Below are 24716 nucleotides of genomic sequence, written 5' to 3' on the forward strand. Positions count from 1 at the left end.
GGCGGTACGGTACCAGCTGCCCCATGGCTGTGCTGTGGTGGAGGGAAAAAGGTGTCACGTCCACCCTCAGGCATGCTCAGTGGCTGCCACCTCATGCAGCTCATGATTGGTCATCCGGGGCCTCCATCCCCATCCCCGTAGGCACTTGGATGACGTGACCATCGAGGTGCGTTTGCACAGGTGCGTGTCCGTTCTCTGACAGCCACACCTCGTGGGGTGAAGATCGCAGTGCGGGCGCACATGTCCACACTCGCACAGCCCACATGCCCGTGCGCGGGTCGAATCTGAAGTGTCACCAAAAGCTCCTGTTGTTCTCAGATGGCAGAGACATTCGGGAAGGCTGTAGGAATGTTAGCAGGTGGGGCCTAGCTGGAAGAAGTGGCCTCAGGGCAGCACGTCCCTGGCTATTTCCTGTCCCCCTCCTGCTTCCTGGTGTACCTGAGCTGCAATGCCATGCTTTTCTGCTATGATGGACTGGACCCTCCAAACTGGTGAACCAAAATGAGATCTGCCCTCCTTGGATTTGTCTGTGGTGGCCAATATGTCACAACAATGAAAAGTAATGAATACACCTATAGGCACATGGTCACACACATGTACACCTGTGCAAATGTCCACATGAGGGTGCACATATGCACTCACACCTATTGGACCCTCTGACTCCCTGACTTCCATCCAAGTTGCTTCTCATGACATTCTGGTGCAGCTCCCCAAGCCCCACAGAGATTCGGATTCAGGCAGTGGATCTCTTCCTATTCTCTGGGAAAGACGTGGGGTCTGTCAGCCAGAGCCTGCTGAGTCAACATAGCCCAAGCCTAGGTCACCATTCAGACCCAGGACAGCAGGCCTGGTCCTGGAGCTGCGGCCTGGGCCACGGGTCTCTCTTCTTGTAGGAGGCCTTCCTTCTGGACCCAGGACAGAACCCGTCACCATTCACAGGTAACACTCCCAGCACGGCCAAACTGGGTACCACCTCAGCCCCATTTCCCGAGGCCTCCTTGTCCCATTTGGGGGGAACAGTGACAATACTGAACCCTTTCTTGGTCTGTCCAACACTTACTATATCTGATCCCATTCCACCGTGGCAGTAAGCCTGCATGGCAGGTGCCATTGTTGTCCTCTTAGCCACGAGGAGCGGGAGGGCCAGTTCTCCGGCAGGACGTCTGCTCTTTGCACTAGACATACACCGATACACGCACACAAGGACACACCCACAACCCTCTCCCTAAGAGCCAGTGCAGCAACCAGGGCTGGGCTGGCTTTTCAGATGGGACATTGGCATAGGTAACCAGTGGTCACACCATGAAGTATCAGGGTCTTCTGAGAGCTGCTGTGAGCTCCAGGCCCCAGGCCAAGGTTTGGAAGCTGTGAGCATCTGAATGATCAAGGCAGTTAGTGGCACCCCCTCTGCAGACTGCATTCCTCCTCCTGGCTCCTCCCAAAGCTGAACCTCCCAGGGGAGCTCCAGGGAGCCACAGGTCAATGTAGATTCCCAGGCTCAGCCTGGAAGTACCTGTTATGGCTCTGCAGGGGTGACACCCAGGATCGGATTGTGACAGAGCTTCCAAGAGAGCCCATGATGCAAGAAGGGGCTGGTTTCCCTCTTGGGAGCTCCAAGAGCTGATGGCTTCCTAGCCTCCCCTTGTGGGTGGTTGCTCCTCACTTTCTACATCACTGTTAAGGCTTGTCTCCAGCCTCCATCCGAGAGAACATAACTTACATCCCTTCCTTTGTGGCTGGCCCAAGGCTGACATCACCCCCAGCTCCAGAGTGCATGACCTAGGACTGGCCGATCACGGGAACCTGTCCTCCATGCCACCATCATTGATTTAATGGTGAGATGTGACCTAGTAAGTCAGTCCCCTGCCTCTCACTGGCTCTCTTGAGAAAGAGGAACACAGTATGGAGAGACTGGTGAGCTAGTGGGATGGAAGCTGAGGGCCTTCCATGTGAAGTGAGACAGACAAAAGTCCTGTTGACAGCATGTGGACACCTGGATGCACCCATACCTGAACCTAGATCATCGCCAGACATCTCAGTTTGGTGCACCAGTGAATTTCCCTGTCTTAGATAAACTAGTTTGAGCTGGGCCACTTATATCCAAGAGTCTAAACTAACATGCCAGCGATTTCTATTCCCCTCCCTTCCTCCCTCCCTTCCTTCTTTTCTCCCTTCCTTCTTCTCTTATTCTTTCTCTTTCTTTTTAATTTCTTTCCTTCCTTCCTTTCTCTCTCACTCTTTCTCTTTCTCTTTAAATTTCTTTCCTTCCTTCCTCTCTCACGCTTTCTTTCTTTTTCTATTTCTTTCCTTCTTTTTCTTCACTCTTTCCCCCTTCCCTCTCTCCTTTCTTCCTATAGCATCTGTTGTAGCCCAGGCTGGCCTCAAATCACTCTGCTGTCAAGAGGATCTCAAACTTCTGGGCCTCCTGCTTCTCCCACTCATCATCAGCTTTGCTGAGTGGGGACTGTTGCTGGTGAGGTCTGGGACCACTTACTAGTCTCATGGCCACCTTACACTCCTGGGCAGTGCAGGCGCTTCCTGGGGCTGGGCTGCTGTCATTGTGGCTGCACTGGAACAGGTCGAGGACCACTGGGTGGTGAGGGTCCCGCTCGTCAATGAGGACCAGGGGTGTGTGGTTCCAGATGGTGAGGTTCAGGGTCCTGGTGGTGTTGGTGTGGCTGATCTCGGGAGCCAGAATCCTGTCCAGGAGTGCTTCCATCAGCTCATCCAGATCTTTCAGCAAGTGCTTGACCTTGGAATACCTGGAGGGAGAGAGGGCCAGTCAGGTGGGCAAGGGATGGCCGTGGGCATAGCACTTGGGGGCTAGGGTCTTCTTGCACTCCAGGCATTACCAGTATCAGAATGAAACACCCAAGCTGGACCTGGGGGTGTGCCTGTCACCCAGCACTTGGGAGGCAAGGCAAGAGGATCACAAGTTCAAGCCAAGCCTGGGCAACTGAGACCTTGCCTCAAAAAACCGATATACAATCTGGGCATGGTGGGGCATGCCTTTAATCCCAGCACTCGGGAGGCAGAGGTAGGAGGATGGCTGTGAGTTTGAGGTCAGCCTGAGACTACATAATGAATTCCAGGTCAGTCTGGGTTAGAGTGAGACCCTACCACGAAAAAACAAAACAAAACAGACACATATTTTTATAGGACTAGGAATATAGGTAGAGTAGAGCACTTGCCTATTATGTGGGAAGTGCTGGGTTCAATCCTCAGAATGCAATAACAATAACGACAACAAGAAAGAATGCCCTGGGCTGGAGATAGCTCAGCAGTTAAGACACTTGCCTGCAAAGCCTACCAACCTGGGCTCAATTCCCCAGTGTCCACATAAAGCCAAATGCACAGTGACACATGCATCTGGAGTTCGTTTGCTATGGCACATCCAGTCTCTCTCTCTCTCTGCTTGCAAATAAATAAATAAATTAATTAAAAAGTTAAAATGGCTGTAGAGATGGCTTAGCAGTTAAGGTGTTTGCCTCAAAGCCAAACATTCGATTTCCCAGTACCCGCAGAAAGCTAGATGCACAAGGTGGAACATACATCTGGAATTCATTTGCAGAGGGTACAGGCCCTGGCATGCCCATTCTCTCTCCCTTGCTCCTTCTTTCTCACTCTCTTTCTCAAATAAATAAATTGGAATACCCCAGTCAAGTGCCCACCTATCCATCCATCTGTATCTATCCACCACTGGCCCATCTCATCATTCATTCACCAAGTACTTAGTGAACATCTACTGTGTGTCAGGCACTGGTGGCAAAAAGGCAGACATAGAATTTACATTCCAGTGGGGAAGAATTCTAGTCACTTATGGTTATTGATTGTTTCTTGTGAGCCATATGCTAGGAGCTTTCTCTTTTGATTAACCCTGTCACAGATTTTCTGTCGTGTATCCCTGCACACAGGGAAGTGGACTCTTGGCAACTGCTGTGATTTTCCAAACTGACCCCAATATAAGAGCTGAGATTGGAACTCTGTTTGGTGGATTCCAGTAGGCATGAGGTTTATATCTGGGGGGGTTGGTCCTCAAAGCCTCCTCTCAGCAGGGGATACAGAGTGGAGGGTGGAAGGGCAAGTCTGAGACACTGAAGGTCCTAATTTCCCACCAGTGACTTTGGGGGGAGGGGTTAATTTCTGGAGTGAGAGGTGGATGGGATGGGCTGGGATAGGCTGGTGTCTGCTGGATCTCCTCAGCCCCTGAGGCTCCCATGTTGGAAACGGGACCAGTCCCTGAGGAGAAAATGCATTCTCATGAGGGTGTGTGCCAAGCCCCTACCGAGGCTGTACCCTGCTCATCCATGCCTAGTTTACCTTAGACCCTGTCTTGGCGGTGCATCAGAGCTGGAGTCAGCTCTGGTTGGGAAGGGCTTTCTGCAAGAGGAACATTAAATGATGTATCTATAGCTCTATGCTGAGATTACAGGTGTGAGCCACCATACCTGAATATATATCTAAACATTATCTATCTATCTATCTATCTATCTATCTATCTATCTATCTATCTATCTATCTATTTATCTATCAATCATCTAGCTAACTTATCTCCAGGTATGTGTATATATATATACATACACACACATATGTCTCTCTAGGTACCTGACTATATGTATCTGGACACACACACACACACACACATCCATCCATATCCATCCTTCCATACATATCCAGATATATATCCAGGTGTGGATACATACTTACATACATCTTATGGTCTTTAAGCTCAGAAAACATGATTTTCCAATTTTTGTTGCTGCAAATGGGTGAAAGCAAAAAGGGAAAGAAGGGAGATGAGAAAGGGCAAGACAAGAAGGAAATAAGAAAGAAAAAAGGAAGAACGAAGAAGTATGGAGAAAAGGAGGCAGAAAGGAAGAGAGGGAAAGGAAAATATGGCAAAGGGGCAAGGAAAGGTCTGGAAGGCAGGACAAGCAGAGGAAGGGGACCAGGGCAGCAGCGGCGCCCCAGGGACCACCTACTGGAAGGGGCTGGAATTGCAGATGGTGACGGCGGGGAAGTCCATAGTCCTGAAGCCCATGGAGAGCGACACGCTGACCTCCCAGCTCAGGTAGGTTTGGATGAAGACCGCCCACTGCCAGCACACGAGGCCCGCGAAGAGCAGCGTGATGACGAACCACATGGCCTTCTTCTTGGGCCCCTCGCAGATGATGCGCTTGGGGCCGTGCGTGTTGGTGTTGTTGCAGTACCACACCAGCAGCTCCTTGTACGTGTAGCCCGGGCCCTTCTGCAGCCGGTGCAGGCCCTTCAGCAGGAACTTCGGCACGCGCAGCATGGTGAGTGCCTGCGGGGAGAAGGGAGGACTCAGCCAGGCCCCGCTCCAGCCACCCGCCAGCCTCCTCCCCTGTTCTTGCCAACCAGCATCTACCCATTCACTCCGCCATCCATCCAACCAAAAAGCGTGTATGGAGTGCCTACTGTGTGCCTGAACTGGTCCCTTGGGACTTAATGGTGAGAAGAATGGACAAGTTTTCCTTTTTTCCCCTCCCCTCCCCTCCCCTCCCCTCCCCTCCCCTCCCCTCCCCTCCCCTCCCCTCCCCTCCCCTCCCCTCCCCTCCCCTCCCCTCCCCTCCCCTCCCCTCCCCTCCCCTCCCCTCCCCTCCCCTCCCCTCTGCTCCCACATCTTTCTTCCTCCTCCTCTTCTTTTTTTTAAAAATATTTTTTGTTCATTTTTTATTTATTTATTTGAGAGCTACAGACACAGAGAGAAAGACACATAGAGGGAGAGAGAGCATGGGCACGCCAGGGCTTCCAGCCACTGCACATGAACTCCAGACGCATGCGCCCCCTTGTGCATCTGGCTAACGTGGGACCTGGGGAACCGAGCCTCGAACTGGGGTCCTTAGGCTTCACAGGCAAGCGCTTAACCGCTGAGCCATCTCTCCAGTCCATTCTTCTTCTTCTTCTTTTTTTTTCAAGTAGAGTCTCACCCAGACTGACCTGGAATTCACTACGAAGTCTCAGGCTGGCCTGAAACTCACAGAGATCCTCCTACCTATGCCTCTCGAGTGCTGGGATTAAAGGCATGAGACACCACACCAGGCCCTCCTTTCTTTATTCCTTTTTCAAGACAGGGACCTCTTCCGTAGTGCAGGGTGGCTTCAAACTTGCCTTGGTCTTCCTGCCTCTGGATCCTGGGTACTGGGGTTATAAGTATGCACTTACCATGTCCAGCCCAATCCATACATTATTTAAATTCTAAACTCCTCAGGCTTCCTGTGTGTAAAATAATAATCATGTCTAATGATTTTACTTACTTAATTGGTTTATTTACTGGTTTTGTGTGTGTGTGTGTGTGTGTGTGTGTGTGTAGTGTCTGCACGTGTATGTAGATGTGCATGCCCTAGAGATCACAGGAAGATGGCAGTATCCTTCTCTGTCATTCTTCTGTCTTATTTTCCCCAGACAGCCACTCTCACTGAACCTGCAGCTCCCTTGTTTTCAGTGACACTGGCTGACCAAGGCTCCCCATGGATCTTCCTGTCTCAACCCCCCTCAGTGCCAGGGTTACAGGCATGCACGACCACAGACTGCTTTTTATGTGAGTGCTAGGAATTGAACTCAGGTCCTCATGCTTGTACAAGCTCTCTTATCCACTGAGCCATCTCCCCAGACCTTTTAATTCTTTAAAAAAAATATTTGGTGGTGCTGAGGATGGAAGCCAGGGCCCTGCACGTGGTAGGCACATGCTCTGTCATTGAGCTCCGCCCCCAGCCCTGTCGTAACTAATTAATGGAATTGCCCAGAGGGTGAAATGAGGGTTGCAGAAAAAGCACAAGGCTCAGTGTCAGCAAGCCAAAGCTGTGAGCACACTGGCATGTGACAGATGCTGGTGAAGTAATTGATCAGAAATGCACAGGTGCTCTGTGGCTTTCAGATCTGAGAGATGCAAAAAGCTGGTGATTATGGATGAGGTCTGCAACCGAGTGTGGTGGTGCCATCTGCAAACCATCCCAGGACTCAGGAGGCTGAGACAGGAGGATCATGGATGCAAATCCAGTCTGGTTTCACAGCAAGACCTCATCTCAGAAAGGGGGGCCCTGGAGAGATGGCTTAGCAGTTAAGGTGCTTGCCTGCAAAGCCAAAGGACTCAGGTTCAATTCCCCAGGACCCACATGAAGGCAGATGCACAAGGTGGAGCATGTGTATGGAGTTCGTTTGCAGTGGCTGGAGATCCTGGCATGCCCATTCTCTCTCTCTCTCTCTCCCTTTATCTGCCTCCTTCTATCTCTCAAATAAATAAATAAAAGTAAAATATTTAAAAAACCCAACACTAAAAATGACAACAACAAGAAAAACCTGAGGGCTAAGGGCGCATGGGTGGAGAGCTTGTCAAGCACGTGGGAGACCCCGGCTTCCAACCCTAACATCACAAAAAGAGAGAAAAGAACTGGCAACTTGGCTTCTGTTCCCAGCATGGCAAAGCACAAAAATAAAACTCAAAGAGCTGGGTGTGGTGACACACGCTTTTAATCCCAGTATTCAGGAGGCAGGAGTAGGGGGATTGCTATGAATATGAGGCCAGTCTGAGACTACATAGTGAATTCCAGGTCAGCCTGAGTTAGAGCAAGACCCTATCTCAAAAAAAAAAAAAAAAAAGCATAAAAAACTCAAAGAATTATATTTAACAATCACCTAATTTTACACCTGGGGAAGCTTGAGGAGTTGAAAATGTACATAAGCCATCCATTAAGTTGGAGTTCCCAGAGGGTGGGAAAGCCTGTCTGCTCTCATGCCCGGTAGGTAGGTGTGGGCCAAAGAGCACTGTCAGACTTTCTAGGGACGAGGACAAGGGCTCTTGTAAAGATTATTGAGACAAATGCTTCTGAGGATCCTGACATTGTCTCTCCTTACACTCAGTAGGAACATGCTAGTCCCGTCCTTGCTGCTCCCAGTGCATTCTACCTTCAAGCACAAGCCCAAAGGCCACCATCTTCTTGAAGCTGTCCCGACACTCATCCTCTTTTGAGATCTACTTCTACCTGTGCGTACCATTGTGGGACATGTGGTGTCTGTTGGCCATGTATTCCCCCAGCCCCTTGCTCCGATGGCTCAGGGAAACCTTTCCCTCAATCTTATTTGGTATGGTGGCCAGGCTGAAGCCCTCTCTAATTTTGGGGGATGCACCTTAGCCATTGTCATGTGGACCACAGAGACTCGATTCTGCCACTGTAGACTGGAATAACCAAGAAAGACACTCCACAGTTAGTTAATACTTCTAAGCCGGTGATACGTGTCTCCACCCATTAGGGCAAAATTAGCACAGAGGAAATCAGTCAAAAACTGGATAGATTTCTGATACCAGGTCAGCACCTTGAGCCAGCCAAGCCTGAAGCCATTAATGTTTTTGGTAATGGGACCCAGTATATTTTCTTAGAATGCTCACTCAGATTGGGTGCCTGTCATTTGCAATCATTAGAACATTAGCAATAGCAGAACTCCATCTTGCTTCACCTTGTGGTACAGTTACCTACTGATGGCTCCTTCCATGAGCTCTTGAGCCCCTGAGGGTAGCAGCTTTATATTTTTGATAATACCCAGCAAACAGCTGAATATAATTGCATTCATATCTATACCAAGATTTTATTTTTAACATATATTTTATTTTTTTAAAAGAGACAGAAAGAAAAAGGGAGGGAGAGAATGGGTGTGCTAGGGTCTCTAGCCACTGCAAATGGTCTCCAGATGCATGCACCACCTTGTGCATCTGGCTTACGTGGGTACTGGGGAATCAAACCTGGGTCCTTTGCCTTCGCAGGCAAGCACCTTAACCACTAAGCCATCTCTCCCGCCCTGTACCAGAATTTTAATGTTGCCCAAATACGTTTCTGTGTAGCATGAATTGTCGACATGGTAACACTATTCACCTTTTCTCCTGTAATGGATTTGAGGCCAGCTCCTCAGCCTCTGCTTTTGATAGAAATCAAGTTCCCTGTGCTTCCTAAACTGTCTTGGTGATAAGACACACATTCACAGTCTCCCTCACCCCCAGCATTCCTGCTCCAAGACCATGAAGTCATCATAGCAATTCCAGCGGCAGCTACAAGAGCAACAGCAGAGCAGTTTGTATTTACACAGGCAGGGTAAGGTCCTTCATGAGCTATTTCACACTTACACTCTACTTTCCAGAACTGTAAATGCACCAGTAAGGCTTTATCTGTCTGGAATAGTCTGCCTTCAGCACATTAGGTTCCCATAGTCTGTTGTGGAAGAAATAAACAAAGGACCTCCCATGTCCTAATCTTTACTGCTTTTATTTCATCACCTGGCTTAGTCTCAGAGCAAACTGAGCTTTGTCCAGGAGACTTGTTAATCTCAACTCAGCAATGGGCCCCAGGCTCACCATCCCGTCAGACACAGTATCTAATTGGAATAGGCAGCATTTGGTTTCCACTGGGCATTCATCCATTCATTCATTCAGCCAGCCATTCATTTATTTTTGGTGTTCTTTTTTTATGATACACAGGGGTTCGGGGGGGGGAGAGGGAATTGGTGCACCAGGACCCCCAGCAATTGAACTCCAGATGTGTGCATCACTTTGTGTGCATGTGTGACCTGGCACGCATGTATCACCTTGTATCTGGCTTATGTGGGATCTGGAGAATTGAACGTGGGTCCTTAGGCTTCACAGACATGCATCTTAATTGCTAAGTCATCCCTCCAGCCCATTTTAGAGAGAGAGGGAGATAGAGGAAGGGGGGAGAGAGAATTGGTACCCAGGGCCTCAGTCACTGCAATTGAACTCCAGATGCTTGTACTGCCTAGTGGGCATGTGCATCTTACCTCACCTTTTTTTAAAAAATTATTTATTTATTTGAGAGCGACAGACACAGAGAGAAAGACAGATAGAGGGAGAGAGAGAGAATGGGCACGCCAGGGCTTCCAGCCTCTGCAACGAACTCCAGACGCATGCGCCCCCTTGTGCATCTGGCTAACGTGGGACCTGGGGAACCGAGCCTCGAACCGGGGTCCGTAGGCTTCACAGGCAAGCGCTTAACCACTAAGCCATCTCTCCAGCCCCTTACCTCACCTTTGTGTGTCTGGCTTACATGGGATCTGGAGACTTGAACATCAGTCCTTAGGCTTTGCAGGCAAGTGCCTTAATGGCCAAGCCATCTCCCCAGCCCATTTTTGGTGTTTTGAGACAGGGTCTTATGTAGTACAGGCTGGGGTTAAGCTTGAATTGATTTCTCCTGCTTCAACCTCCCAAGTTCTGTGGCTACAGATAGATTACAAGTGTGTGCCACAGTGCCCAGCTACTTCAACTTTTAATTTAATTTTATCACTTGTGGTGCTGGGGCCCAAATCCAGGAGGTGCTAGACAAATGCTGTACCACCAAGCAACATCCTTGGTCTATGGTTATTTTTTTAAAATTATTTTTATTTATTTATTTATTTGAGAGCGACAGAGAGAGAAGAGGGAGAGAGAGAGAGAGAGAGAGAGAGAGAGAGAGAGAGAGGGAGAGAATGGGCATACCAGGGCCTCCAGCCACCGCAAATGAACTCCAGATGCAGGTGCCTCCTTGTGCATCTGGCTAACGTGGGTCCTGGGGAATTGAGCCTCGAACCGGGGTCCTTAGGCTTCACAGGCAAGCACTTAACCGCTAAGCCATCTCTCCAGCTCGGTCTATGGTGGTTATTACTATTATTATTATGTATTTTGGTTTGGAGTGTGTGTGTGCATGTGTGTGTATAAGATGGGTACATGTGGAGGCCAGAGGAAAACATTGTGTGTCATCCTCTATCTCTCTTCTACCTTATTTCCCTGAGATAGAGTCTCTCACTGAACCCGTAACTTGCCATTCTTGTTGGGTGTGAGACTGGCTGACCAGGAAGTCTCTGCACCCTCCTGTTCCCTCCCCCTCAGAGCTGGGGTTATAGGCATGAGTAGCCATGCCCAACTTGTTATTTTATCAGTCTTAGTACTTTATTTTTTTTTAAATTTTTTTGTTCATTTTTATTTATTTATTTGAGAGCGACAGAGAGAGAGAGAACGAGGCAGATAGAGAGAGATAGAGATAGAGAGAGAGGGAGAGAGAGGGAGGGAGAATGGGAGCACCAGAGCCTCCAGCCACTGCAAACGACCTCCAGATGTGTGCGCCCCCTTGTGCATCTGGCTAACGTGGGTCCTGGGGAGTCAAGCCTCGAACCGGGATCCTTAGGCTTCACAGGCAAGTGCTTAACTGCTAAGCCATCTCTCTAGTCCCATGCCCAACTTTTTAAGTGGGTGCTGGAAGTCAAGTTCACGTCCTCACGTGAGAGCGCAGCAAGTGCTCTTATCTGCTGAGCCATCTCCCCATGCCCATGAGATTTTATTTTGAGACAGGATTTCACTGTTCAACCTAGGTCAGCCTTGAACTCATTATCCTTCTGCCTTAAGCCTCCCCAGCACAGGAATTATAGGTATGCACCACTACACCCAGCTCACGAAATGTGTTTTTAAGTGTGAATTCAGTTTTGTTGTTTGTTTGGATGTTTTGGGCAGTGCCTAGGGCTTCATGTATGTGTGGACATCCCAGGTTTGATTCCCCAATATCAGGAAAAACTAAGAGTGCACTTGGACATATGGGAAGAGATTCTGTCTGTGGTTTTAGGTTCCTAAGTACTTGTAGGTAAAAACAAGGAGAACTGATTTAAAGGGAAGAATCAAGCAGACAGCAGTGTGGCATGCAGCAAAGCTGTGGCATGGGCAGAGACTCCGGAGACCGGTGAGTGCAGGCTGAGCTGGTACAATTACTGCTGTCCATTCTGCATGCTGGGATTTGACCTCTGAGGTGACAGAAATCTGGGTTTGAGATGTCCTCACAGCATGTGGAGGAGGGCCTAAGCAGTTCACAGCTTACAACAAACCAGACAAACCGCACCCAGATGGAGCAGAAACTTATGTTTTAGTATCTAGTGAGTATCTACACCTTGGTCACGAGTTGGCAGTAAACCCTCCTGGTGGCAAATGCATGGTACTGTGTGTGACTCTAGCGGACTATTTTCTTTTTTAAATAAATTTATTTATTTATTTATTTGAGAGCAACAGACACAGAGAGAAAGACAGATAGTGGGAGAGAGAGAGAATGGATGCGCCAGGGCTTCCAGCCTCTGCAAACGAACTCCAGACGCGTGCGCCCCCTTGTGCATCTGGCTAACGTGGGACTTGGGGAACCGAGCCTCGAACCGGGGTCCTTAGGCTTTACAGGCAAGCGCTTAACCGCTAAACCATCTCTCCAGCCCTGGACTATTTTCTTACAAGAGCATATCTGCTCACTTTCAGAGACCAACTTTTCTTGAGATGTGACTTCTCCTGGCCAGTCCTGTGGGAAGGCTAACGAGGGCAGTGTGTGTTTCTGCTTATTGTTTATTTTAGAAAAAGATCAAAGCAGGGCTGGAGAGATGGCTCAGTGGTTAAGCGCTTGCTTGAAAAGGGAAAGGACCCAGGTTTGATTCCCCAGAACCCATGTGAAGTCAAATGCACAAAGTAGTGTATGCATACGGAGTTTGTTTGCAGTGGCTAGAGGTCCTGGTGTGCCCATTCTCTCTCTCTTTCTCTCTGTATTTATCTGTCAAATAAATAGATCTTTTAAACCTTAAAAAAAAAGAAACAGTAATGCTGTCCATGGGGTAAGTGCCCACATTCATCTCCCAAGGAGAGGAATGGTGTGGTTTGTTGTTGTTAGTATGGTGTGATTGTTTAAATACTGTTTCCCTTGAACTAGCAGGTCCCTAAGATACAACACACACACACACCCCTAATTCATCCATTAAGAGTATAGAATTCTTCAGATTCCCACTCTCACAATGTGTTCAACTCTCACAACCAATTTAAAAATATTCTTCTCTATTTCCCCAGAGAAATCGTACTTGTGAGCAGTTACTAAGTCCTCCTTTTGCCCTGCTGACCCTGGGAAATGGCAATCTATTTTCTGTCTCTGTAATATATCTATCCTGGAAATCTCATATAAATGTGGCCTGAATGAATGGCTGCTTTGGCCTCAATGTTCATCCAACTATACTATGTAGTTGCATTTCATTTGTTCATAGAAATTTATATTTTATACAGGTTTCTTTGTGTCACAAACCCCACACAATCTCAGTAAAATATCTGCTGTACTGATTTTTTCTTATTACCAAAAATATTCCATATTACAGATGTAGCACATTTTATTTTTCCATTCATCAGTTGATGGAAATTTACATTTTAGTTTTTGGCTAGTATAATACTGCTATGAACAAGTATGTACATATATGCATTTGTTTGCATATGTTTTTATTCCTCTTGGTTTTATACTTAGGAGTGCTCATGTGGTGACTCAGTGTTTAATTTTTTGAAGAACTGCTAGGCTGCTGTCCAGCACTATTTTATAGCCACTTTCTCTGCATCCTCTCTCACTTGCTATTGTCTTTTAAAAATATTTTATTTGGGCTGGAGAGATGGCTTAGTGGTTAAGCACTTGCCTGTGAAGCCTAAGGACCCCGGTTCAAGGCTCGGTTCCCCAGGTCCCACGTTAGCCAGATGCACAAGGGGGCGCACGCGTCTGGAGTTCGTTTGCAGTGGCTGGAAGCCCTGGCGCGCCCATTCTCTCTCTCTCCCTCTATCTGTCTTTCTCCCTGTGTCTGTCGCTCTCAAATAAATAAATAAAAAATGAACAAAAAAAATTAAAAAAAATATTTTATTTATTTATTAGAGATAGAAATTTATTAGGGGGGAGAAAGAGGTGATACAAAGAGAATGAGTATGCCAGGGCCTCTAGCCACTGCAAACAAATTCCAGACACCTTGTGCATCTGGCTTTGAGAATTTGACCTGGGTCGTTTGGCTTTGCAGGCAAGTGCCTTAACTGCCAAGCAACCTCTCCATCCCCATTTTTTAAAACTTTATTTTTTAAAAAAATATTTTATTTTTATTTGTTTATCTGAGAGAGGGAAAGAGGGAGGGAGGAAGGGAGGGAGGGAGAGAGAGAGAGAGAGAGAGAGAGGACATGCCAGGGCTTTGAGGCGCTGCAGATGAACTCCAGATGCATGTGTCATCTTATGCATCTGGCTTACATGGGTACTGGGGAATTGTTGCAGTCTGGTTCGCATTTCTGGTAGAAATCACCCAACCAAGAGCAGCTTCTGGGAAAAAGAGATTTATTTTGGTTTACAGGCTCGAGGGGAAGCTCCACGATGGCAGGGGAAAATGATGGCATGAGCAGAGGGTGGACATCACCCCCTGGCCAATATAAGGTGGACTACAGCAACAGGAGGGTGTGCCAAACACTGGCATGGGGAAACTGGCTATAAAGCCCATAAGCCCGCCCCCAACAATACACTCCCTCCAGGAGGCATTAATTCCCAAATATCCATCATCTGGGGAGCTAGCATTCAGAACACCTAAGTTTATGGGGGACACCTGAAACAATTCCGCCCTGGCCCCCATAAACTGATATCCATGCATGATGTAAAATACAATGCATTCAGTCTGACTTTAAAAGTCCCCATAGTTTTTTAACAATCCCAATGATGTTCATACATCCCCATAGTTCAAGATCTTTTAACTGAGCTATAATACCAAAACATAACCTCAAAAAACCCATAATGGCACAGAATAAATATTCACACTGCAAAAGATGGCGCTGGGCATAGCAAAAAAACATTCAACTAATACAAGATTTAAAACAACCAGGGCAAACATCAAACTCTGTAGCTTCAAGTCCAGCAACTCTAGCCAGTGACAAATCTTCAAGTCCGATAATTCTAACCAGCAACAAGTCTCTGGCATTCCAATTCCGCCCCTCCAGCTAGGCTACTCACAGTCCTGGAAAACTTCATCGGGGCCGGCAGCTCCTCGGCAGCCATCTCATGGTCCCGGCATCTCCACTGGGTCTCCACTGCAAGCCACGGTTCATCCTCATGGCCCCATGGGGTCTGTATGCAGGCAACCAGCAAACCCACTTCACACTGCCCATGGCCATTTCCAAAACACAAGACCGTGTTGCAAACTCAATGACCCTCTTTCGAGCATTTCTTATACTCCACAATACCAGGTAGGGTGCCAATCTGTTAATCCAGGGGGGAATAAAGCAGACTTTGAAGAACAGGACACTACTTGGGCACTCAGGCCCCTTCTAAAGAGTCTACATTCTTGTTGCTCCAGCGCAGGTCAGCTAGCCCAGTCTCAAAGGTTGTAATCTCTCAGTTGCAGCTGAACGGGCAGCAGTTCACCCAAAGATTTTTCTTTCTGTGCCATATTCCTCTGCTCACACCAGTTCATTTCTATGCAAAGCAATATGGGCATAAGAGCAAGCTTCTCACACAAACTGCTAGTCCAGTCCAAGCAAAGCTCTTTCTTGCCCTCATAAGCCAAACCTCACAGTCCATAGTTCTTACTGCCTTCAGGTCTTTCAGCTCTGACCAGGATAGACCATCAAGCTGTACTTACAGCACTGCAAAGCATCTCTTAGGCCAAGGTTTCAAATCCTGCCACATTTCTCTTGAAAATTAGCTCCAAAAGACCAAAGCCACACAGTCAGGTGTCTAGCAGCAACCCCACTCCTGGTACCACTTTACTGTTGCAGTCTGGTTCGCATTGCTGGTAGAAATCACCCAACCAAGAGCAGCTTCTGGGAAAAAGAGATTTATTTTGGCTTACAGGCTTGAGGGGAAGCTCCACAATGGCAGGGGAAAACGATGGCATGAGCAGAGGGTGGACATCACCCCCTGGCCAACATAAGGTGGACACAGCAACAGGAGGGTATGCCAAACACTGGCATGGGGAAACTGGCTATAAAGCCCATAAGCCCGCCCCCAACAATACACTCCCTTCAGGAGGCATTAATTCCCAAATATCCATCAGCTGGGGAGCTAGCATTCAGAACACCTAAGTTTATGGGGGACACCTGAATCAAACCACTACAGGAATCAAACCTGAGTCCTTTGGCTTTGCAGGCAAGTACCTTAACGGCTAAGCCATCTCTCCAGTCCTAAACTTTATTTTTATTTATTTATTTGAGAGAGAGAGAGAGAGGCAGAGAGAGGGAGAGAGAGAATGGGTGTGCCTGGGCCTCCAGCCACTGCAAACGAACTCCAGACACATGTGCCACCTTGTGCATCTGGCTTACATGAGTCCCAGAGAGTCAAAGTGGAATCTTTGGCTTTGTAGACAAACGCCTTAACTGCTGAGCCATCTTTCCAGCCCCCCTTTTTTATATAGGACCTTGTTTTAGCCCAGGCTGACATGGAGCTCAAAGCTGGCCTCAAACTCAAGTGATCCACTCTCTCTGCCTCCTGAGTGCGGGGATTAAAGGCATGTGTGACCATGCCCACCTTAACTCTAGCTCTTATACTTAGGGTCTTTAACCACTTTGAATTTATTTTTATATGTAGTGTAAGATGAGAGTCCAATCTCATCCTTTTTTGTTTTGTTTTTCTAGGTAGGGTCTTGATCTTTCCTGGCTGACCTGGAATTCACTATGCAGTCTCAAGGTAGCCTCAGACTCACAGCAATCCTCCTACCTCTGCCTCCCGAGTACTGAGATTAAAGGTGTGTACCACCATGCCTGGCTCAACCTCATCCTTTTGCATGTCACTATCCATTTGTCCTAGGACCATGGGTTCTTGACTCCATTTAATTGCCTTTCAATTTTAGTTTTTAAAAAATGTCATTCAAAGAAAGCCATAAAAGATGGATCATGAATTAGAGGACTCAATATTGTTAAGGTGTCAATAGACTTCTAAAATCAACCTAATCCAAATCAAATTCATTCTGTAGGCCCAATTGCAGCCACAATGCCAGCTTCCCATTTGGAGAAATCAACAAGTTGATTCTAAACTTCATGTGGAAAAGCAAATGAATGGAAATAGCAAAAACAAAACAAAGCACACTTGTAAAAACCATTCAGCTGGGAAGTGCCTTAGTGCGTAGGGCCCTTAGTATAGGCACGAGGTTGAGCAGACTTGAGACTATTGGCATTCGATTCCAGAAGACCCCCATGAACAGCCATCTGTAACCCATGAGTCCATCTGTGACCTCAGCCTTGTTGGAAGCAGAGACTGGAGACTCACCGAGGCCTGTGAACTGCAGATCTGCATTCAGAGACAGATTCCGTCTCAAGGAACTATGTGATTGAGTAACAAGGATCCCTGATGCTCTCCTGGGACCTCTGTGTGCCGCAAGCACATCTGCACATCCATGTGCCTACACCATACACACACACACACACGCCACTGCACATGTAAAAACCCACCCAAATCTGAAGGATGTTTCTTGTCTTACATCAAGACTGGCTGTCATGCACAGGAATGAGGGAAGTGATATAACAACAGACATACTGACCACAAAGAAAGGACAGTGTTTTCAAAAACACATGTTAAACAAATAGATGTTCATATTTTAAAAAGTGAATCTTCACTCCTTCTGCACAATGCACATAAAATTAACTTGGGATGGATGAGAGACCTAAACCCAAGTCCTACAGGTGGAGGGAAAAATCTGTCCATGCTTAGGATGGGCAAAGATCCTTTAGATAAAGTACTAAAATGATGAGTTAGAAGAAAAAAAAAACTTGCAAATTTTACTTGATTAAAACTAAAATCTGACTACAGGTGTGGCTCAGGGATAGAGCGTGTGTAGCATGTGTGCTATGAAGTGTGTATAGGTGTTTGTGCCCCTTGCACACGCATATGGAGGTCAGGGGATGGTAGGTGTCTTCCTAGATTGTTATTTCTCTCTCTCCCTCTGTGTGTGTGTGTTTCCTTGAGATAGTCTCTCACTAAACCTGGAATTGCAGTTTTTTTTTTTTCTTTTTTGATCAGACTATCTGACCAGCCAGCTCCAGCAATTCTCTAGTCTATGCCTCCAATAGAACTGGGGTTACAGGCATGCATGGCCACATCTGGCTTTTTACATGGGTGTTGGGGATCAAACCGAGTCCCTCCCAGGCCCATAGGCTGTGCAACAAGCATTCTTACCAGCTGACCGTCTCCACAGCTTCCAAAACCTTTTGCTTAAAAAAAAAAGTTAAGGCCAGTGTGGTGGTACACACATAATCCCAGGAGGGGGACTCAGGAGGCTGAGACAGGAGGATCAAAACTTCAAGACTAGCCTGGGCAACCTGCTGGGCCCTATTTCAATAACAAATAAACAAAGACTAGGGATGTAGCCCAGTGGCACTTGAAGAACAAGCAAGTGGGAGAAAATATTTGTATCATATATATCTGATAAAGGACTTGTGGGCAGACTAGATAAAGATCTGAGGATAGTCTAGCCAGGCATGGTGGTGTCCACCTTTAATAGCAGCACTGGGAGGCAGAGGTAGGAGGATCACCATGAGTTCACGGCCACCCCGAGACTACATAGTGAATGCCAGGTCAGCCTGAGTTAGAGGGAGACCCTACCTCAAACAAACAAACAAACAAAAACCTGAGGCTATAGGAGTACACAGCCATGCCTGGCTAGTTTTACATGGGTGCTGGGGATGGAACTAAGATCCTTATGCTTGTGCAGCAAGACTCTTTGCACACTGAGTATCTCCCTAACCCCAGAGTTCATTCTTTACCGCATATGCATAGTAAAACTAGAGATAGAAATACTCCTCTTGAAGAGATACATTATAAAAGAAGATGTGTGAATTGCTCACAAGCACATAAAAAGTTCTCAACATCGTTAGTCACTGGGAAAATGCAAACCAAGAGCACAATACCAGTTCACATCCATGGAACCGCTGTACTGAGGAGGGCAAGCTATGTGCTACTTGGAATGCACCGGCAGAGTTCCTTTGGAAAACAAGTTTGGTAATTTCTTATAAATCACATGTCACATGACTCAGCAATCCCACTTTTTTTTTTTTTTTTTTTTTTTTTTTTTGAGGAAGGGTTTCATTCTAGCCCACGGTGACCTGGAATTCACTATGTAGTCTCAGGCTGGCCTTGAACTCATGACAATCCTACTACCCCTGCCTCCCAAGTGCTGGGATTAAAAGCACGTGCCACTTTTTTATTTATTCAAGAGAACTGAAAACATATGTTTGCACGAAGACATACATGTATCTTCCCAGCAGCCTTATTCATAATAGTCACAAGGAGGAAACCATTCAGATACCCACCAGCCCAGGAATAGATGAATTGTGGCACATCCTTAACAGAATACTGTTCAGTGATAGAAAGGAATCACCTGTTAGTACATGCCACAACGTGGATGGCTATCAAAGGAGCAAGGCACAAAAGAAAATGTGTATGAGCCCATCTCTTTAAGAGCCTGGAAAAGCTAAACTGTTCTATTGTGACAGAAAGCAGATCAGCAATTACTTGCGTCTTCATGATGGGGGACTAATTAAAAAGTAGAATCTTTTGGAGATGAAAATACTCTATGTCTTTAGTGGGACAGTGTTTAGTTAGATGCATGTCTTTGTAAAACCTTATCAATACACATACTTATAAAGGACATACTTTATTGTATATAAATTATAGCTCAATAAAGTTTGAGATATAGAGATACATAGAGAGAACTCCAGGCGCATGTGCCACATTGTGCATCTGGCTTTATGTGCGTATTGGTGAATGGATCCCTGGGCTGGTAGACAATGCAAATAAGCACCTTTAACTTCTCAGCCACCTCCTCAGTCCATTTTACATTCTTAAAAGGTATATACTGTGTGAAAAAGCCTGGAGATGGTTCAGTGGTTAAAGGTGTTTGCTTACAAAGCTTGCTGGCCCAGGTTTGATTCCCTAGTACTCATGCAAAGCCAGATGCACAAAGTGGATCTAAAGTGCGTTTGCAGGGCAAAGGGGCCTTGGGGCACCCACCCTCTCTTTCTTCACAAATAAATAAACATTTTGAACAAAAATAATATTTTTTAAAACCTGTACATTTTATTTTTAAAAAATTTTATTTATTTAATAGAGAAAGAGGCAGAAGAGAGAGAGAGAGAGAGACAGACAGACAGACAGACAGACAGATGAGAGAGGGAAAGAATGGGCACACCAGGGCTTCCAGCAGCTGCAAATAAACTCTAGTTGCATGTGCCACCTTGTGCATCTGACGTACATGGGTCCTGAGGAATTGAACCTGGGTCCATTGGCTTCATAGGCAAATGTCTTAACCACTAAGCCATCTCTCCAGCCCACAAAAATTATTTTTAACAAAATGTATGTGGCCCAGAAAACTCAAAATATTAACTCTTGGGCCCTTCATGGAAACATTCTGCTGGTACCTGGCTTGCTGCATGCATCAGTTCCGTATCACTGTGACCAAGCACCTGCCAGGAACAAGGGAGGAAAGGTTTGTCCTGGCTCACAGTTTCATAGGGTTTCAGTCCACTGCCACAGTGGGAGGGGACAAGGCAGCAGGAGTGTGTGGTGGCGGCTCCCCGCAGTGCGGCAGTCCCGGCAGCAGAAAGACATTGGAACCTCATCTGTTTCCTCCAGCCAGGTCTCACTTCCTAAAAGTTCTACGGGCCCTCAAAAGAGTGCCATTAGCTGGAGAAGTGTTCAAAATATGAAACTCTGGGGAACATTCAAACTATAATATTGTGTATTATATGCTTGCATTAAGTCAAAAGAAACCTTTAAAATGGGATTTTCATACAAACTTGATTTTATTCCCCCCTCCCCAATAATGTAGTGTCTTCAGAGCATCAGAGGTCTGTACACCATGGCCACAAAGTTTTGCTAAATGTCTATAGCACTTGTATCATTATTGAGTTAACACAAAACATCACGTCAACTTACTGTTCTTGCTAAAATAAACCCAGCTTTATTCTAAGAGGTGCGAAGAGCACTAAGTGATAAATGTGTGAAATAAGAAAATTTGATGTGTTGAGATTTTCTTCCAAATATATATTGGGACACTTTAACCATTCAAAATATGTTCTCCTTTGAACCACTCTAAAATTCAAAATCATTTTTGCTGAGGCAGGAGATGGCAAGTTCCAGGTCATCCCAGGCAAGTTAGTGAGAGTCTGTCTCAGAATAAAAAGTAAAAAGAGGGCTGGCATGATGGTGCCCACATTTAGACTCAGTGCTGGGGAGGCTCACCATGAGTTTGAGGCCAACCTGGAGCTACAGAGTGAGTTCCAGGTCAACCTGGGTTAGAGTGAGTCCCTGCCCTGAAAAAGACAAAAAGTAAAACAAAACAAAAAGTAAAAAGAAGACTTAGGATATAGCTTAGTGGTTATACTCAGCTTAGCATGTGTAAGGCCTCTACTTCCATAAAAAAAAAAATAGCCACCTTCCTTACCACCCCCGTTATTTGTTTCCCATGGGCTGAAACATTTACCAGTTCAAAGATACAGTCTCCTCTGGGGCATATCCTCTTATGCCTGCATGCCATCCTTTTAAGAAGGCGCGGGCAGGTTTAATTACTCCCATTTCACAGAGAAGGCAATGAGACTGCAGAGAGACGTGTCCGTGGTCAAAGTGAGTCAGAGACAGCTCTGGAAATAGAAACCAGGGTGCCTGGATTTCAGCCACCTCTCACCCACATGCTCAGCGGGACACCTGACCAGCCTCCTGCACCTGTTCTCGTGGGGGCTGGGGAAGCCTGAACTGCAGCAGTGGGGTGCAGCCTCCTCTGTGCACGGGGCACTTCCTTCCCAGGCTGCGGCACATCCACATCGAGGGTTTCTCGCATGGAGCCAAGCTCAGCGTTGGCAAATGGAGGTGGAAGCAGAAGTGGTCTCCTGTATGTCCTTAGGAGGGAGACACAACAGCCTCAGTCGAGCTGACCAGAAATGAAGAATGTTGCCAACATGTTTAGGTACGTGATCACACAAGAAAGGGCAGCAAAGTACAGCCTGGCAGCCGGGCGTGGTGGCACACATCTCAGCGTTCAGGAGGCAGAGGCAGGAGGATCATGAATTCAATATCAACCTGGGCTGCATAGTGAGATCCCATCTCAGAAACAAACAACAGCAACAACAAAACAAAACAGAAAAATGCCTAAAGGCTGGGGATGTAGCTCAGTGGTAGATCCTTTTCTATGATACCAGAGGTCCTGGGATCACTCTCAAGCAAGAAAGGAAGAAAGAAAGAAAAAGAAAGAAAGAAAGAAAGAAAGAAAGAAAGAAAGAGAGGAAAGAAAAAAGAATAAATATGCCCTTTTTAGCCTTTCAGAGGAGGAGGAGGAGGCAAGAAGATCCCTAGTTCAAGACCAGTTTGGGCCACCTAGTGAGTTCTACCATATAGCCTCGGCTATGTAGCAAGACCTTGTCTGGGGAGAACTACAGAGATGCTTACTTGTGCGCCCATAGTCTTTGCCCAAGCGTTTACACAAGGAAGTTGCCTTTAAGAATAAGACTTTGGGGCTGGAGAGATGGCTTAGCAGTTAAGCGCTTGCCTGTGAAGCCTAAGGACCCTGGTTCGAGGCTTGGTTCCCCAGGTCCCACATTAGCCAGATGCACAAGGGGGCACACGTGTCTGGAGTTCGTTTGCAGTGGCTGGAAGCCCTGGCGCGCCCATTCTCTCTCTCTCTCCCTCTATCTGTCTTTCTCTCTGTGTCTGTCGCTCTCAAATAAATAAATAAAAAATTTTTTTAAAAAAAAGAATAAGACTTTGGAGCCGGGCCTGGTGGCGCACGCCTTTCATCCCAGCACTTGGGAGGCAGAGGTAGGAGGATCGCTGTGAGTTCAAGGCCACCCTGAGACTACACAGTGAATTCCAGGTCAGCCTGGGTTAGAGTGAGACCCTATCTCAAAAAACCAAAATAAGAAAAAAAAAAAAAAAAAGAATAAGACTTTGAGGCTGGTGTAGGTTTTGGCAGACAGGCAAAGAGATTTTGAAAATTTTCTCACTCTTTCTGCATTTCTTGAAGTTTGGATTTACTAGTTTTATATTTCATAAGCACCTATTATGTGCTCTGTGCCATTCTAAGTACTGGACATTCCTTAGTGAACAGAATGGTAAATATTAAACCTCTGCTTTTGGGTAGCATGCATGCCCACAGGAGACAAAAAACAAAACAAAACAAAACATTAAAAAGAGCAATTAAAAATTAAAACCTGCCAGGTGTGGTGATGCATGCCTTTAATCCCAGCACTTGGGAGGCAGAGGTAGGAAGATCACTGTTTGAGGCTACCTTGAGACTACGTAGTGAATTCCAAGTCAGCCTAGACTAGAGTGAGAGCCTACCTTGGAAAACCAAAACCAAACCAAAACAAAACAACAACAAAAAAAACTTTAAAACTTATGTCAATCAGAGCAGCCTTACAGTAGTCATTAAAAATTGTCATAATGGGGCTGGAGAGATGGCTTAGCGGTTAAGCGCTTGCCTGTGAAGCCTAAGGACCCTGGTTCAAGGTTCGATTCCCCAGGACCCATGTTAGCCAGATGCACAAGGGGGCGCACGCGTCTGGAGTTCGTTTGCAGTGGCTGGAAGCCCTGGTGCGCCCATTCTCTGCCTCTCCCTCTCTCTCTCTGCCTCTTTCTGTCTCTGTCACTCTCAAATAAATAAATAAATGAATGAACAAAAAAAATTAAAAAAAATTTGTCATAATGGTCAGGTGTGGTGGTGCACGCCTTTAATCCCAGCACTCGGGAGGCAGAGGTAGGATAATCGCCGTGAGTTCGAGGCCACCCTGGAACTCCATAGTGAATCCTAGGTCAGTCTGGAGTAGAGTGAAACCCTACCTCGAAAAAATTAAAAAAAAATTGTCATAATGCCAATTAGTGGCCAAATAGAAAAAAAAAAAAAAAAAACCTTTCTTTTCTGATGGGGTTTACACTGATCTAATTGATAGTCTCTATTACGTTTCAGATGTGATAGACAGACCATGGCCCAGTATCTGCGTCTCCTGTGTGGGCCCCGTGCGTGTGTGTGCGTGCTGCATAACATGAGGTGTGATACCACTGGACTGCTCTCAGGCTGGAAATAATCTCACCGCCCAGGATGGAAAGGCTCTTGGGGGTGGGGTGTGGACAGCACCAAAGCCAAGGAAAGCAGCCACCTGCCAGGATGTGGCTGCAGGTACAGGCAGGACCGACGCAGTCCTGACAGGTGTGCCTCCTGGGCCTCAGGCAAGTAGGAGCCCTGGCTTTGGGGCTGACTTGGGGAGCTGGAGCGCCCAGCCCCCACTGGCATGGACTGGTTGTGCCTATCAATTTTCTTGTTTTTTGAGGCAAGGGCTCATCCAACCTCAGGCTGCCGGGGAACCCACAGTGATTCTCTTACCTCAGCCTCCCAAGTACTGGGATCAAAGATGTGTGCCACCATGCCCAGCTCAACTTTTTAATTTCATTTTATTTTTCGCATCTTTTAAAATGTTTTCATTTATTCATTTGCAAGGAAAGACAGAGGGGGCAGGGAGAGAGAGAGATTGAATATGGGCACACCAGGGCTTCTAGCCACTACAAACAAATTCCAGGCACATGCTGCCACCATGTGCATCTGGCTTATGTGGGTTCTGGGGCATTGGACCTGGGTTCTTAGGCGTCACAGGCAAGTACCTTAACCACTAAGCCATCCCTCCAGCCCTATGTTTTTGCATCTTTATATACTGTGTTTTTTTGTTTGTGAGTGTTGTGCGCATGTGTACGCGTCCATGCCGTGCCCTGTGGGCTTGCTCGTGGCAGGGCCTGCAGTGGCCAGTGGGGGACCTCAGGTGTCCTGTTCCATCGCTCTTCTGTCCATTCTCTCTTTTGTTTGTGTTTTTGAGGTAGGGTCTCACTGTAGCCCAGGCTGACCTGGAATTCACTGTGTAGTCTCAGGGTGGCCTCAAACTCATGGCCATCTTC

At 46.8% G+C, this 24716-nt stretch overlaps 1 protein-coding gene across 1 annotated transcript in view; it reads right to left on the reverse strand.

Annotated features, from left to right (window-relative positions):
- The window catches only part of Scnn1b (sodium channel epithelial 1 subunit beta), an 83921-nt gene that overhangs the window by 20872 nt on the left and 38333 nt on the right, over window positions 1–24716 (reverse strand). The window contains exons 2-3 of the mRNA XM_045131954.1: window positions 4983–5305; window positions 2495–2762 (exon numbers count right to left, since the gene is read on the reverse strand). Of these exons, the coding sequence (XP_044987889.1) occupies window positions 2495–2762; window positions 4983–5296 (582 nt within the window). The 5' untranslated portion in view covers window positions 5297–5305. The remainder of the gene's footprint in view (window positions 1–2494; window positions 2763–4982; window positions 5306–24716) is intronic.

The sequence above is a fragment of the Jaculus jaculus genome, chromosome 12 (genome assembly GCF_020740685.1).
Source record: "Jaculus jaculus isolate mJacJac1 chromosome 12, mJacJac1.mat.Y.cur, whole genome shotgun sequence".
In the NCBI taxonomy this organism is placed as follows: Eukaryota; Metazoa; Chordata; class Mammalia; order Rodentia; family Dipodidae; genus Jaculus; species Jaculus jaculus.